This window comes from Macaca nemestrina, chromosome 15 (assembly GCF_043159975.1).
Source record: "Macaca nemestrina isolate mMacNem1 chromosome 15, mMacNem.hap1, whole genome shotgun sequence".
NCBI lineage: Eukaryota > Metazoa > Chordata > Mammalia > Primates > Cercopithecidae > Macaca > Macaca nemestrina.
The window spans coordinates 83,572,678-83,589,656 of record NC_092139.1 but is presented as its reverse complement, the minus strand read 5'-3'; the positions used below and the strand labels follow the sequence as shown (position 1 = coordinate 83,589,656).

General features: G+C 50.9%; 2 protein-coding genes and 1 long non-coding RNA gene across 5 annotated transcripts in view; 2 read left to right on the top strand and 1 right to left on the bottom strand.

The window, feature by feature from the left end:
• LOC105465821 (phosphatidylinositol 3,4,5-trisphosphate 3-phosphatase TPTE2-like) overlaps nt 1-16,979 on the top strand; it is a 384,743-nt gene that overhangs the window by 194,492 nt on the left and 173,272 nt on the right.
• LOC139358653 (uncharacterized) lies at nt 640-5,957 on the bottom strand. The gene is made up of 3 exons (XR_011613837.1): nt 5,154-5,957; nt 1,783-1,948; nt 640-732 (listed from the first exon to the last, which is right to left on the bottom strand). It is a non-coding gene; the product is annotated as an uncharacterized lncRNA (long non-coding RNA).
• On the top strand, nt 3,104-14,109 carry LOC139358650 (ral-GDS-related protein-like). Of its 3 annotated transcripts, XM_071079884.1 has the most exons (13): nt 3,104-3,244; nt 3,674-3,784; nt 5,856-6,028; nt 7,407-7,600; nt 7,725-8,032; nt 8,801-9,016; nt 9,389-9,492; nt 9,985-10,054; nt 11,609-11,683; nt 12,166-12,240; nt 12,834-12,857; nt 13,211-13,332; nt 13,840-13,975. In XM_071079884.1, the coding sequence occupies exons 1-13, from the start codon at nt 3,104-3,106 to the stop codon at nt 13,877-13,879; spliced, it is 1,653 nt and encodes a 550-aa protein (XP_070935985.1). In that variant the 3' UTR covers nt 13,880-13,975. The 3 variants fall into 3 exon arrangements, with proteins under 3 accessions (XP_070935985.1, XP_070935986.1, XP_070935987.1); XM_071079885.1 differs by lacking the exons at nt 3,104-3,244; nt 3,674-3,784; nt 5,856-6,028 and adding exons at nt 7,103-7,281; nt 13,551-13,641 and having other exon boundaries at nt 13,840-14,109; XM_071079886.1 differs by lacking the exons at nt 3,104-3,244; nt 3,674-3,784; nt 5,856-6,028 and adding an exon at nt 7,103-7,281.

Here is a 16,979-nt window from a genome sequence, read left to right as displayed (position 1 = left end):
GTGAGCTGGCTGGGGAGGGAACAAGGGGCTGGATGGGGTTCAGGAATCCACATAAAAAAAAAAAAACCGACAAGATAAAGCAACCTCTTTGGTGAGGAAGATGAAAAAATGAGAGGGATAAAAATATGAGGACAGGCCTGGAATGGTGGCCAGGGAGGCCAGCCAGATCTCCACACAAAGATTCTGCTGTTCAGCAGGAGGCAGCCTCAGGGTGAAAGTTTCCTGAAGCAACTCAGGTCAGGCCTCACATACAAGAGCCCCAGAGGCTGCAAAAGCACCAGCTCAGCCAGCCAAGAACCCAGGGCCACACCCTTCTGAGACCCAGACTCCAAGTGAGGATCGCTGGGATTCAGCTGAACAGGAGGACGTGACAGCTGGAGGACCAATACTTCCCAACACCCTTCCAGCAAGCAGCTGTGGACCTGCCATAGGAGTGGTGACAGGCAGGATGGTGGTCTGGGAAGAAGGATCCCAGACTGGGTGTCCCATAGGACCAGGTTGTGACAATCCCACAGCCAACACTCATGCCCCAGCCAAACCCAAACCCCACAGCTCCCCAAAGCCCTCCATGTAAATAGCCTGTGCACTGCTAAGCAGATACCTCAGGAAACAATCTGATGGCTGTGAAGAAGATGCAGCCTCAACAGGGTTCCACAAGACTTCTACAAGCAAAGCCTTCTTTGCTTGGGTGCAGCTCTTAAAAGATACAGGCCCAGGCACAGTAGCTCACGTCTGTAAATTCAGCATTGTGGGAGGCAGAGGCAGGAGTACAGCTTGAGGTTAGGACTTTAAGGACAGCCTGGGTGGAATAGTGAGACCCTGTCTCTACAAAACACAAAAATTAGCATGGCATGGTGGTATATGCCCATAGTCCCACCCAATTGGGAGGCTGAGAAGGGAGGATTCCTTGAGCCTGAGAGGTCAAGGTTGCAGTGCCCATGATCATGCCACTGCACTACAACCTGGGCCACAGCACAAGATCCTGTTACAATCAAACAAGCAAACAAAAAACCAAAGATGCCTGTCATCTGCCCCATCAAATAAATCCAAATCTCCGCAGGGTAACACATGGTATTCACATTTTAAAATATCTCCTCTGCTGAATAAAAGTATAGTAATGGTTGAAAACCACTGAGTTACGTAAATACACTTCCTGTGACTTATTTGTAGCCCTTTCGTATCTAGCAATTTCTACAGACCCTCTCTGTGGGCTTCAGAAGCCAGAATGGGCAGGGCCAGGTGAGAGGTGTCCTAGCACACTGAGGCTAGAGCACAGCTCCCAGCTCAGGGGGACCCATTTCTGAGGCGAAGGCACCCACCAGGGGCTCCGCCTGTCTTCAGAGGGAAAATCACACCTCAGAACCCCAGAGACCCAAAAGAAAGCTCCACTTCAGCAGATACCTGCCACTGGGCCCTGGAGCGGCAGCCCCAGGAAAAACTGCCATTGCACTGTCAGCTCCCTCCAGCCCTCTCTCAGGTCCCAGCAGGAGGAGGTCTCTGACTAAGCTCAGAGGTCTCAACAAAAGGTGGGTTGAACCTCAGAGGAGTTACTAATAGACCTATAGTTACCTCAAGACTCTACCTGATCAGGGCCAAAAATGAGTCCTGGGAGGGCAGCCAGGAAGAAAGCAGGGCAGAGAGGAAACACAGGGAGAGGGGCTCTGGGACCACAACAGATACGGAGGGAACCAGGGGAACGAGAGCAGCCCTGATGATTGTGCTCCCCACAGCCCCTGCATGTCTCTGTCCCCTGAGAATTCAGGGTGAGGAGCTCACTCTTACCCTTCACCTGTTCCTGGGCTCTGGCAGGCTGGCCTGATTCCTGCCCCAGCCTCACCCACTCTCCGCAGTCGTCATCACTGATGTGGGCAAGCTGATGTCTCCGGTTTGCTGGGATCTCACTCGCCACCCAATGGCACCAAGTTAACTTCTTTGCATGCTTTATTTTCTGTGATTAAAAAGGGAAGCAATTCTCACTAATGCCATTTCTCACAGGAGAAAACAGGCACAGGGATGTTCTATGACTTCCTCAAGATCACCAAGCTACAAGTGGGAGCTGGGCTTTGAATGGAAGTCTACCCATGCTCCTAAAGTTGAGCCGTCCTCCAAGGAAAGGACAGCACTGTAAAAGCTCAGTGAATGGGATGGGAGACTTCACTAAGGCCAACCAGGCTGGTACCCTGATATCCAACTTCCAGCCTCCAGAACTGGGAGAAACATAATTCTGTTTTTGATCAGATCCCCAGGCTATGGCTCTTTGTTGTAACATCCTGAACTAGCCCAGAAGTGCGATTCCATCACCTGAGTCATACTCCATCATTCAGAAGGGAGTCACTAACCCCTCAGTGGTGTCTTTGTGCATGCTGCCCACCTTAGGCTGAGATGAGGCACAGTGTCTGGGTCTAAATAAAATGGGAAGGCACTGGAAGGTGCAATGTCAGAGGAGGAGGATGTCTGAATTTCATTTAATCTCAACCTCTACCGGTGCGGCATGAAAGAGGAGGCCCAGAGCAAAAGTGTCTTCTCGTGAGATCACACTGTGAACCCCACGCCCACTGGAATTCTATTCCATGCTACTTCTCACTCCTTTTTGAATTTCCTGCATCTGTAAGTGTGTGCAATATCTACAGGGAACACCACACCATGAGTTTTATAAATCTATCTCAAACACGCCTCATGAGTTCCCTAGGAGGGAGATGCTGGCGTAATCCCCATTGTGCATGCTGGGGAGGCCCCAAAACACCAAAGGACTTCTCTAGGGTCTCACAACTGCTAAGATAAAGGTTGTTTGACCCAGAACTGTCTCCTCAAACCTGGGACCCTGGATACATCCAGGTCTTCCCAACGTGCTGAAGGGGCACACTTTCGCATAATGGTAAAAGGTAAGAAGTTGATGGGGGAGGCTGAGCGGCCAGAAGCCCAGTGGGGCCTTTGAGTAGGTCTTATGGAAAAGAGGAGGTTACAGGATGGAACCTACAAGATGTGACCTCACTTCCTTACTGACAGACCCCAACAGAACTTAGAATTCTGGTAACCAGGCACCCATATTATACACACAGCCCCATTTCCAGCTCAGTTGGCAGTCGACACTCGAGAGAGCAACATGTTCTCTTGCTGTGTCCCGACATGCTGCCGACGTCCTCGTTGCAGAAGAGGCCAAAATGAGACTGTTTCTCGAGAATATAGACATTGGTACAACCCTCACCCTCGACGCCTCTGGCCCTTTGCCAGAAGGCACCCACAGGTAACACAGGGCCCAGGGCAGGCCCATCCAGGCCAGGCCTCAAATGTGCCCATTAGGGCAGTGCTGAGCCCCTCCCCATGTGTTTGGGGAAACAGGAGAAGAGAGGCCCTCCCTGGACAGGAGCAGGTAGGTTGTCCGGGATTGGGAGCCTGGTCAGTATGTCAGTTTCACAGCCCAGACCATGCCTTCAGGATGGGAAGGTGAGTGTCGAGGACACAGTTTGTCTGCTCAGATCTGAATCCCAAGACCTCAAGCTTCATCTGCCGGAGACCTCAAGCTCCTCTGGCTGGAGGTCTATGCAGATGCTCCAATGTGCCAAATCCTGTTGGGGAAGGGGGCGCCAGGGAGGAGTTCTAATGGGGGTGTCCCACTATGAGGTCAACCAGGCAAGCCACTGACACCTCTTCGTTTGGCTCACTCTCTTTGCAGAGCTCCACACAGCAGATCAAGCAGGAGCTGTTGGATGGATTCCATTTCTCCATCTTCTTCAAAGAAGGGCAGGGGCCCCCTGCTACCAACCACGGCCAGTGCTGGTCTGGGGTGAGACTGGACACAGAAGGGTCTCCACAGACAGGGACTCCAGAAAACCAGGGTGGGCCCAGGACTCAAACACAAATATGGGGACTCCCTAGGCTCTGTCCTAGGGCTTTCACACTTGAGTGAGCCACTGTCCTCTCCCAAAGGAATCTGGCTGCCATTAGTCCCCAGTGGCAACTTGGTTACAGGCAAAGTCCCTTTCACCTATCAGAGGAAGATCAGAGAAAATCCTTCTGTTTTCACTTGATGCTATGCCAGGAGTATCTCAGCATGTTGCTACAAGAATTGAGTACAATGGTAACACTGTAGCAACATACTCATACTGTTATCATTTTAACCCCCACCTTAAGTGTATCTCTGGCAACAGGCAGCACCCCTCCTCTGCCAGACCTCCTCCAGGACTTAAAACTCAACACTTTTACACAAACAAGTTCGGGCGGGGTGGTGATTGCAACAAAAGAAGGTGAAGCTACTCTATGAATCTGTGTTTAAAGTGTCATCTCAGAGAACTCATCCCTGCAGACCCACCAGGCAGGAGCTGCACCCTCGCATGTCACTGTAATATTCCTTAAGGGAGGCCATGTTCCAAAGCGGGTCAGCTTCTCAGTGCCGGTGGAGCCTGTCGTGACTAAATTTCCTTTCTAGGCTGCCTTTCTGCAGGGAGCATAATCCTATGTGTGTCCTAATAGGCTGGAGCAGTTTGCCAGGGCTGCTATAATATGCCACGCTGACTGAAGGGCTTAACCACAGAAATCTGGTTCCTCACAATTCTGGAGACAGGAAGCCCAATGTCAAGCTGTCAATCTGGGGTGGTTTCTCTGGGCCTCTTTCCTTGCCTTGGAGATGGCTGATTTCTATCTCAGTCAGCACAGGGTCTTCTCTTGCACTTCTCTGTGTACCGACCACATCTCCTTGTAAGAACCCCAAGAATATTAAATTAGGGGCCACCCTAATGAACTCACTTCTCCTGAATTACCTCTTGGAGAACTCTGTGTCCAAACACAGTCACATTCTGAGTCTCTGGGGTTGAGAATAGAAACAGTTACATTTGGGAGAGGGGACACAATTCAACCCATAAAATACACAGATCCCCTGCGGAAAACACACAGCTGGGAAAGGGAAATCTGGGTGAAAGGATGTGCAGATAGCAAGTTTCAACAGGTGTAGCCAGTTGACATTCCAAAAGGGCTCCAGCTGCTCACAGGGTCACCAGCAGCCTCTGAACGTAGCTGCTTCTTTGAACACAACCTCCCCTGAATACTAACATGTTCTTAACTTTTTGTCAATCTGCTGTCTGTGTGGCAGAGAGAATCACCTTGTTTCATTTCCACTTTAAACCATACATTTATGTAACCTTTCCCAGTTTCAATACCTGCCTGCGTATTCTCTTACATGAGTTGTCTGGCAGATACTGGGCCTTGGGATGCGCTTCCTCTCATCCTGGAGTCTTCCGGCATTTTCCCCTTGGCCAGGGCTGGGATGGCTGTAGCTGTTTCTCCAGACTCACATTCATGTTAAAGAACAAAAACAATCATATCCCTTTAAGTCAAAGGGTTCTTCTAGAGCATCTTGTCCGGTGTGCTGTCACTAAAATAAGGAGGGGATGAGACCTCCCCAGACCCTTCCCTTCCATATAAGAAGCAAAGCCTCAGGTGGCCTAGAGGGAATTTCATCCAGTCCTCCCTGTGGAAGGTGCTCTCTTCTGACCCGGGTGCTGCTGAGCAAGCATCTGACATCCAAAAGCCCGCGTCTCCCCTTCTCCACCATGAGGGTGATTTTTGAGGATTGCAGGGATGATGCTCTTCATGCAGGCTGTTGATACAGAGGGTGCTGTTGCCCCACAGCTCACATTCACCATGCTGATGCCTTGAAGGCATGAATCATTTTATCCTTCCCCATCCTCACATTCAATTTTACCTTGAAAGCCTAGAACCCTTTTCACCATGGGCAACCAGGTTCTCCACATGCACAAGTCCCTGAAGGGTTGATGTTTCTTGGTGTGAGTTCCAGATCCCGATCCTCTAGTGGTTCATGGTGTTACCACTGACTCTCATGTCCCTCCTTGTCCCCCTAGTATGAAAATGAGATCTGCAGGATGCCAACTTTCCAGCCCTGCACAAGGGAGAAGCTGTTGGAGTCCCTGGTTCCAGCCTTTCTAACTAAACCCATCTCCTCCTATGCCACCTGCCTGGGTCCCTCCTGGGACTTTATCACCGTGCCACACTTTTTGGAACTACTGGTTAGAAGGTGAGTGTCCATCCCCTCCAAGGCACGGAGGTGCCTCTGTCCCCTACTGGCTGTGTCTTGAAGATGCACCTCTTGGAGCCTCAGTTGGCTCCTCTGGAACAGGGAGTAATGAGAAGATGAACCTCACAGGTTCTTGTAGGGACTGAATGATCTAAGACACAGCAAACAAAGGGGTCCCTAGAGCCTAAAACTCTGGACAATCTGCTGTGGGTGCTGTGATTCATGTTTATTACTTTTCTCTTCCCCCTCACTGAAGCAGCTCTCAGCATTCTGCCACAATGGCCCATCTCTCTTCCTGTTTGGAAAGGCACATAGAAAGCAAGTCTGCAATGGCATTAGTAAACGATGTCTGAATTTCTTTCTGGCTGGACTTTCTCCTTGATACAGACAGAAGAGTGGTCCCTTCATGCTGAAAAAGGAGCCACAGGCCCACACAGATATCAGGAGTGGCTCACTGAGTTTCTGCAATGGTTGGGGTTCACTCATTCAACACATACATACAAAACACTTCATTTGTGCATCGTTCTTCTTGTGACTTGGCATAATTTCATAAACAAGGCAGATGACAATCCCTGGGCCTCAATTCTACTCAGAGTCAGGTGCTCACAGTAGACACAATAAACAAATGGTATCTACAGAATGTTAGAAGGGAAACCCTCATGGCCTCCTCTACATATGGAGGCATCCTCCCAGATCCTGACTAGAATGATGGAGCCCAACAAGTAACAACTGGGGGGACTTAGGGTTCTGAAGGGCCTCTTCACCCACAAAACATGGGGGGAAATATGTGGACTCTGGCTGGGGAGAGACTAAAGGAGCCCTGGGGTTCATATGTCTTGTAATTCCCAAAACAAGGCTGACATCTGGGGACTTCCCCTGAACGAGGCAAATAGTGAGTTCTTTAAATGGAGACTTAGGTCCCTTGCAAGGGAGAGGTGAGGTTGGGGTCACAACTGGCCACTGAGAGACCCATCCCCAGCACCGTGCCTTCCCAGCTCTCCCTTTCCTCCTCCACCCAACATCTGCCCCTACCCTCCTCACCCCAGGACCAGGGGAACAAGAGCTGGAGCTTTGATGAGCAAGCTGCTCACAAATCTGCCTGCAGCTGCAGTCTTGAGTGCCCAGGTGCACAGTGCTGTGCTCCAGGGCCATTGGGAAGAGAATGTCAGTGGGACGCTGGGGTGCAGAAGAGTCTGTACAGCCCTGCTACATGGCCAAGTCTGCCCCTTCCAGGACAGCACTGATGGCTTGGGGTAGGGTGGGGCTGTCCTCTACACAGGCAGCAAGAGGCCAGGGACCCAGAACCACATAAGGGTGCCCTGGAGGATTCTGTGGGAGAAGGCCAGGCCTCTGACTCAGATGTCCACTCCATCACCAGCACCACCGGCTCCATTTTGTTCACCTGGCCCCCTGAAAACACTTCAGTTTGCTGCCAGGCCCTGCAACGGTCATCTTTCTGGATAAAGCTGGCCTTCAGGACCTTCACCTGGCCTGGACTGGGCTTGGAGGACCATCAGGAAATTGTCCTAGGCCAGTTAGTGCTTCCGGAGCCCAAGGAGGCCAAGCCAGATGGTGAGAAGACTTTCCAGGGCTGGTGTTTTCGGGGTACAATTCCCTTAAATTCCATCCAGTCATTTCTATACTTGGAAATCCCAGTGAGGAGTGACTGGAATGGTGACCTTTTCTCCCTTTCCAGATCCTGCTCCACCTCCTGGGCAAGACGCATTAACAATGCTGGCCCTGGAGCCAGCACCACCACTGCTGGCGGAACTGTGGCCTGCTCTGGAGCCAGAGTCACCTGTAGCCCTGGATGCACAAGGATATCGACATTCAACACCAGCACCAGCACCAGGGGAAGGGCCCCCTCCAGGAACAGTGCTGAAGACACAGTCAGCCCCCTGTCCCTGTCCCCGGACCGTCAAGAGACAACACACTGAGGAGCGGCCTGACATCACCACCTTCCCTCCCAGGCTGCTGGCAGAGCAGCTGACCCTCATAGATGCGGTGAGCAGCTGGGCTTTGCAGGCTGTGCGTCTGGCACCAGCTGTCTCAGACCAGCCTCTCCCTGAAGAGCAGCCAATGCCCTGGGTCCAGTTTCAGCCCCACTTCTTACCAACAATGGGATCTGGATGAGTTTCCTCACCCACAAGCCTTCCCTGTCTGCATGTGGACAGCAGAGATGGGAAATCACCCGTGCCAGCTGCACAGAGTCACTGTGCAGACTGAATGACAGGGGATGGACAGAAAGCAGGACAGGGCAGGTGATCAGTGAGGGGCAGGCAGGGCCATGGGTCACTCACCCAGCTGCTCAGGAGCCTCACTACCCTCAGCACTTATTAGGTATCTCATGCATATTAGATTCTATGGCAGACACCCAAACAGAGCCCAAGGTTGCAGTTGCTGCAAGGAAACTGCACCGGTATGGAGAAAAAGAGTAGAGGGCTGATTGGGATGGGAGGAAGTAGAGGCCTCAGGATGGGCAGGCCTGAGCCACCTTCTAGTTCTTGGAGTGAGAATGGCCTGGAAGAAAACGTCACTCTCACTTTCCACCCTTGTTGGGTTCTGGGCCATGATGCATTCAGGGCCCTCGGTGGGCAGAAAACCAAATGCAGGGACTCCCACAGGTCTGGAGCATATTTTAAAGCTTTCTCAGCTCCAGCTCTGTTCATGCCAGAGACTGTGGATGACTGTGAGCTCACTTCCTGCCTGGGACTCTGGGTGACTCTGAGCTGGGCTGTGCTGTGTCCGTGACACTCTCCTCCTCCCCCAAAGGAGCTGTTCAAGAAGGTGGAACTCTACGAATGCATGGGCTCCATCTGGGGCCAACGACATCAGAAGGGGAGTGAGCACGTGGCACCCACAGTTTGTGCCACCATTGCACACTTCAACAGGCTCACCAACTGTGTCACCACCTCCTGCCTCGGGGACCACAGCATGAGGGCCCAGGACAGGGCCAGGGTGGTGGAGCACTGGATCAAGGTGGCCAGGGTAAGCCATGGTTGGGCCTTGGGATTCCCTCTCTCAAAATGGGGAACTGCCTCTTCTCCGCCATCGGCTTTCAGGATTGGCATCTGTATCTCTAGCCTGAGCCCTGCACATCCCCTAAGCCCTTCTGCCCAGAGCTTCCCTGACCTTGACCCCCATGGCCCAGTAGTGGCTGCTCACTTCTGACCTGGGATCTTCCTTGGGTTGAACTGAAATCTTCCTAGATGAGTGACATTCACTCAGCCCCAGGTGTACCCTCCTGAGGCTCCCTGGGCCTCTGCTTCATTCAGGAAGGGAGATCTCAGAAGAGGGGGCTGAGGCTGAAGTGGGTCGGACTCCAACTCTGGACCTCACAGCTCACTCTTCCCTCTCCAGGAGTGCCTACGCCTCAACAACTTCTCCTCAGTGCACGCCATCGTCTCTGCTCTGCGCAGCAACCCAATACATCGGCTACACAAGACGTGGGCAGGAGTGTCCAGGTGAGGAGCTCCCTCCACGGGAGCACCAGAGTTGACCTAGGGACCCATAGGTCTCCCCATGTGCCCTCAACGACTCTGAAAGGTCCTTGGAGAACAGGGACGGTGGAGGTAGGGATGGGCTAGTGGGTGTGGTCACTAAGCTGCCCTGGACTCCTAGGCAAGGATTTCTAACTCAGGAGGAAGGTTTTTTAACCATCAGGAACAGACTGGAGCCTATTAGAGGCTTTCAGGTGTTTGTACCCAGCAGTGGAACTGTGTCCAGCTGGAAGCTAACTGTGAACACGCAGGGGCTCATGTGAAGTGGAGATGGGCCAGGGGAGGAGCATGACAGTCACACCCTGGTCCTCTGGAGCCCTTGTCATCAGATGACCCCACTGGAAACTCTCATGCAGGACGCTGAGATTCATTGAGTTTTCAAACAAAAGGGATTGGAACTCACAAATCTCCCCAGTGATTCCCAAATTTACCCTTTTTTCTTTCCTCTGTCCATAGCAAGAGCACAAAATATCTAAAAGAACTCTGCAAAAAGGACACTGCAGTGAAGAGGGACCTGCTGATCAAGGTACAGTGGAGTCTGGGAGATGCAGCACAAGTGTTTAAGGGTCAGAGAAAAGAGTGAGTTTGGAAGGGCATTGGACCTGGTGTGCAGTGGTTATTTTGTAATGTTTTGACTTACCTACAAAAAGTGCACTTGAAAAATTCCCTCCATGCCTACTTTGGGCAAACAGGAGGAAAGGTGTGTGGGTCCGTGGGCGCGTGGGGGCACGGGGACAGGAGGTCCTGGAAATGGGATGTGGCAATGGCTGCTGGGCTTCTGAGTGGGGGTGATGAGCTGCAGCATTAGCAGCGCTCTGGCTCCCATGCTGGTCAATGCTGCTGGCATGGAGCTTCCTCCAGGCTGGCGGGTGGTCATTGTAGGTGGGACTTTCTTCCTTCCTCAAACTGGCAGCAATTCCTCAGGAAGCCAGGCCTCTGCTGCTGCATCTGTCTGCAGCGCACCTCCATGGGCAGGGACTGCAGCCCACACTGGGGAAACAACAACAGAGGAAGCTCATGTGCCAGGGAGTCCAGTAGACTGCCCAGCTATGGGTACCAATGGGCAAACTCAGGACACATGTATGTGCTTGCTGGGACTCCCCGCTCTGCCCTTTACAGACATCTGAAAATGGTCGTGTCACAGGATTCTCAACAATTAGCAGTGACAAAGGCTCATGACAAGTATCTGGGGGATCCATGCATTCCTAGGGGATCCTCCCCAACCAGATCTCCGAAACTCCATGCAAATGAGAAGGCAACATGCCACCCCACCCAGGATTCTGGAAAACCCTGCCATATCCGTCAGAGATGTCGCCTCAGGAGGCCACATCCTGAGTGGAGGAAGAGAGAGTTCTGTGCATGGAACTCCCCTGGGGGATCACTGACGAGGCCAAATCGTGGATTTGGCATGGCGCAAACCCAGTTTGTGTGGCAGAAACTCCGGTGGGGCTCAGATACGCAGGTGCCATTTAACCAGGTCTCCTAAAATGCCCTGTCCGTTTCCCATCACGACTCTGCAAGGCTGGAGTCCTAGACACTCAGAGACTCCAGAGAACAAGACCCTGATGGGTGGTGGTGCTGGGATGTGGGGTGAAGGCAGCCGAGACAGAGCCTCCAGTAGGGGAGGAGGTGCCCTCTCTTTTGGGGCCCTGGGGAGTCACTGCCCACTCTTGGTCTCTGTTTCTTTATCTGGAAAATGAAGGGATGCTGAGCCTGTAGTGCGGGCCTCACAGGGTGGAAATGAGGTTCGAGAAAAGAAAGCAATTGGAGGGTGCTCCTGAATGGTTCTTCCTCAGAGGGATGAGGGGGGGAACAATGACAACAGCTACAGGAAACAGTACTCAGGAGGCCCTGTGAGGTAGCTGTGGTTTTCATGGCTCTTTACAGAAGAGGAAACAGTCTCAGGGAGGCCTGGCTGTATGATTGGGTGACACACACAGGGAGTGTGGAGCTGGCCAGTGGTATGAACACTGTGCCAGGTGACTCACGCCAGTCCCTGGGGTTCCAAGTGTGGGGTGGCTGTGGTATAACTGGGGGAAGGGAAGACAGCCTCACTGTCCCTGTTCCTGACACCTGGCAGGCGGGGAGCTTTAAGGTGGCCACCCAGGAGAGGAACCCCCAGAGAGCCCAGATGAGGCTGCGGAGGCAGAATAAGGTAAGTGAGACTGTGGCATGGAGGGACCGCAGGGGATCAGAGGACAGGGCTCTTTTCCCCACCAGCTGGAGACCTCCGTATCAAGACAGCGGGGGCTTCCTCCCCAGCCCTGTCCTCCTATGGCCACTGGGCCTGGAAAACCTCCATTGGAGAGACCAGAGCAAGGGTCTGGGAAAGCAGAACTCAGAGTGGATGTGGGGAAGGGTAAGGCTGGGACCACAGGCCCTTGTGACTTGTTAAAATCCCACCATAGAGGTAACTAGGAGTGACTGCCAGACTTGGAGGTCAGCTGGAATAGAGGAGGCAGAGAATAGGGAAAGGTAGCTGAGGGTCTTTGGCTGCTACAACTGGGAGACCTGGGAAGGGGGGTTCTGGGAGACAGGGGCTGATGGGATTTCATGGGACAGGGCCTTGGGCAGGCACCTCAGGGTCAATACTCATCACCACTACCCCTCCCACCTCCCCACCCCTCCATGGCACAGGGCGTGGTCCCCTTCCTGGGGGATTTTCTGACTGAGTTACATAGGTTGGATTCGGCCATCCCGGATGATCTGGATGTAAGTGAGCCTGGGGCAGGCTGCTTGGGAACCAGGATCCTGAGGCTTGGGAGGAGAGGGGCCTGGACGGAGCCCTTAGATCTCAGCCCTTGGAAAACCTCCTCTCCTGAGAGTCTCACAGCTGCTCCTGTGGGAGGGGGTGCCAGGCCCATCTCATTACCTCTGACTGACAGAGGCTCCATGGCAGTCACCAGTCCCTATCCCTGAGTGGTGAAGCTGCAGAGCTACCTGACTGCAACGATGCTGAGCTGTGGGCTGAGCTGGACTCAGCCTCTCCCTAGGGTAGTACCATAATAGGAGGGTGAAATTGAGCCTTTACAAGGGCAGGCAATTCCAGGGTCACTGAGCACTTTCTTTCTATGAGAGACCTCAGTTTCTCTGTCTGTCATCTCAGAGGGTTGGGGCAGAAGGTCCCTGAGCCTCAGCTCCCATGCCCACTGCCCTAGAGCCCGGAGCCTGAGGCAGGTTCAAGTTCTGTCATGTGCACATCCCCTAACCCTGGTGGCCCTGGCAGTAGTGCAGCATGGGAAGGGATGGGGGGGGGGGCTGTTGTGGGCCAGGGACCTTTCTGATGGGCTCTATCTGACTTCCAGGGCAACAGCAACAAGAGGAGGAAGGTGAACAGCTGGGGCATTCTCGTTGGATGAGGTTGGGGATGTGGACGTCACAGTCCACCCTGGGCAGGACACTCCCTGGCTCCATCCTCTACATCTTAGGTTTACTGGGAGGGTTTGACACACACAGGAGGAGGAGGAGACCTATCCCAGTGGAGAGAGTGGGAAAGGCACTGGAATCAAACACCAGTTCCTGCAGGAGGGGCTGTTCACATCCAACTCTGAGAACAGGCTGGGGGCTGCATGGGACCCCTTCACAGAATGGCCCCAGGGACCAGCCCCTTCTCCCTGCCTGCCAAAGGTCCCCTCAGTGTCTTCCACCCAGGCCCTGTCAGCATCCTGTCCTCTGTCTCTAGGAGGTCCGAGTTCTGCAAGAAATGCAGCTGCTCCAAGTGGCTGCCATGAATTACAGGCTTCGGCCTCTGGAGAAATTTGTCACTTGTTTCTCAAGAATGGAGCAGCTCAGTGAAAAGGAGAGGTGAGGGCCTGGCACATGGGCAGAGGGTGGGAGAAGGCTCTCCATTTTTTCTTAACGTGGTCTGGCTCTGTCGCCCAGGCTGCACTGCACTGTCACCATCTCTGTTCACTGCAACATCTGCCTCCTGGGCTCAAGCCCTTCCTCAGCCTCCCAAGCAGCTGGCACTACTGCTATCCAACACCGTGTCCGGTTGTTCTCCAGTGGTTGTTCTGGTACAGGTGGGGTTTCACGATGATGTCCAGGCTGGTCTCAAACTCCTGGCCTCAAGCAATCCACCCACCTCAGCCTCCCAAAGTACTGACAGTACAGGTGTCAGCCACCCCACCTGGCCTAGAGGAGGCTCTCCTGTGGACAGCTGCAGAGAGCCTATGGCCATGACTCCACCACCAGCATCAAGCCCTGTTGCATGGGGACTGCTGGGGACCCAGGATACCTGCTGGGCAGGCAATGAGAAGGGACCCGATGTGTGGCTCATGGTGGCCTCACAGCTGCCCCTCTGTCCTGCAGCTACAAGCTGTCCTGTCAGCTGGAGCCCGAATCCCAGTAGGCTGGAAACATCCTGCAGTGGCTGGGGCCCTATTGGGATGCTGGCCAGAACACCGGCTCTGCATCATCCTTCATCCAGACCAGAGACACCAGGAAACCACATCTAGGTGGCTGGCAGCTCAGCTATATCTTGACCCTGCTCCTCAATACCAGCTGCTCCTGCTGGCCAGGATCAGGTCATGGGACTTTTGCATGTCAGGCGGGAAACCATTTTATGTTTATTTTCTTTAGTGTATAAGTAACGGTTTTTTTTCTTAACTTTTGTTAAAATAAAAGTTTAAAACACTATTCAGAATGTTCTATAGTTGTTGGAATGAGAACAGTAACTCCAGTGCAGTAACCGAATACCAGTCTTTAGGATTCATCGTCTAGCATGTCAAATTGAGGCTATCGCTGAACAAGTCAAGGAATACCGTTCGCGTTACACCTGCCAACCGTTTAATGTTTTCCTTCTTTATTCAAATTAATTATTGCTAACTCTGTTTAAGGAAAACAAAAAATAAAACAAACAAAAAAACACTGAAAAACCACAGTATGTCACCCAATCTATGTCACTTGTTCTACTGACCAGTTACTCTCAAACTTAAATTCTAGTTAAATTCAAGTTCCACTGGGTTACTCCACTTTTTTAAGTTGTAAATATTGAATGAATCACTTAAATGTTTACTGAAGGGCTGGAGATGGGAGGTATTTATGCCAGTGGTAGGGCTGGCCTTCTCCAGAAGTCTTGTGCACAAGGGAGCTGGCCATGAGTCTCCAGGAAATACAGATAAACTTTTCCCACTATGGATCTTCCCAGACTTTCTGACACCTCTCCCCTAAGGGAACATCAAGGAAGGAGAGAATTGTTTGAACCCAGTATCTAAAGGATGTCCCACAGCTTAATTTGAATACAAGCCCCATTGTGGTATATCAGACAAAAACAAGTCAAAGAAATCAACATTTCAGGGTCTGAAATATGATACCCCCAAATCAACACAAAATAAACACTTCAATCCAGTCCTGGAGCCACAAAGCTCCTATAAGAAAAGTGGGAGTTTATTGCAGCAAAACTTGTGTCTATGCATGCAGTTTGCAAAAAAGAAAGAAAACAAAAGCAAAAATTATCTATGGCAGCAAACCTTAGGCCATGCAATTGATTTGGCATTACTTTTTCTTTCTTATTTTTTATTCTTTTTGGATGGGACACAAAAATCACTGCTAAAAAATATAAATACAAACACATGGGACTATACATCATTTGAGAGCTTCCGCATGGGAAAGAGAAACAATGAACCATTAAAGAAGGCATCCTGATGAGTTCATGTCCTTTGTAGGGACATGGATGAAGCTGGAAACCATCATTCTCAGCAAACTATCGCAAGAACAGAAAACCAAACACCGCATGTTCTCACTCATAGGTGGGAATTGAACAGTGAGAACACTTGGACACAGGAAGGGGAACATCACACACTGGGGCCTGTGGTGGGTCCGGGGGTTGGGGGAGGGATAGAATAGGAGATATACCTAATGTAAATGATGAGTTAATGGGTGCAGCACATCAACGTGGCACATGTATGCATATGTAACAAACCTGCACGTTGTGCACATGTACCCTAGAACATAAAGTGTAATAATAATAAAAAAAAAGAAGGCATCCTACTCATTGAAAGAAAGTTCAGCAGAAACATATCTGTGAAAGGGGTTGCAATCTAACCTGTATGAGAAAGTAACACTACTCTGGGAAAATGAACAAAATCTAATACCCAAGCTAAAACTGGGCAAAGAACCTCAACAGGCACATCTGAAAAATAATCATGAAATTGACTGACAGGTCAAAGAGAAGCTGCTCAGCTTCACTAATCATCACACACATGTCCAAGTGCAAACCACACTCAGATACCTCTCACTCTAATTAGGATGAAACTTACCAAAAAAAAAAAACAACAACAACAACAAAAAAACCATACATTCGCAGGCAGTGGCCAATGTAGAAGTGCAGAAAAAGAGATTTTATACACTATTGGTGGGAATGTACATTACTATACACACGAAGGAAAACAGTTGAAGGTGCCTTAAACATTTTACAACTACCCATTCACCTAGGAATGCCACCACTGCTTACACACAGAAAGCGCATGAAATCTGTTATGTTGAAGAGATATCGGCCTTCTTATGGCAACTGAAGCACTATGCACAATGGCAAAGGCATCCAATCAACCTACCTGTTCATGCACAGATAAAGGGATAAAGAAACTGCGGTACACAATGGAATCCTCCTCGGCCATAGAAATTCATGAAACCATGTCATCTGCAACAATGTACAGAAACCTGGAGGACATGATCTTCCATGAAATGAGCCAGGAAGAGAGAAATAAACACGGCATGATTCCATGCCTGTGAGAATGAGATCAACTTTGTCTCTAAATGACTTTATCTCCTAGTAGAACATTCCACAGTAGTGAAGAGAGCCTGGGGGTTGGGGAGGCAGCACAGGAACTGGGAAATGGATGCCATGTTACACTCAGATGACAGGAATAAATTCAGCTGTTCTACTCCACAGCAGGATGTCTAGAGTTAACTGTATGCTACCATATTTTCCAAAAAAGGCTGAAAAAAGGGATTCTGAATATTGCAACCACAGAGAACTAATAAATAATAACTACACAAGGTAACAGAGATAGTCAGTCAATCCCTCGCTTTCATCATTACACAAGGTACATATGCATGGGTTAAAATGTCCCACTCTACTCTTTAATTGTATAACTTTACTAGAGAGCTAATTGGTTTTAAGGACATAGAAATAAACAATGCTGAAGTTCATGTGAGACCAGGAAATGCCCTGCATTTCCGAAGAACTTCTGAGAAATCCAAACTACATTGGATGCATGACACTCCCTGATGTGAAATTGCACTCAAATTCTGGAGACCTGCTTCCACATGGATGAGTGGAAGAGAACAGAGAACCTGTAATCCCACACACCTCATACCACCTGATGCTGCATGAAATACACAATGATGAGTAATGGGGAAAGAACTCCCTTTTCAATAGTCTTGGGATAAATGGCGAGCCATATGCAGAAGAGTAAGTAACACTAGGCATCTACTTCTCACCATGTATC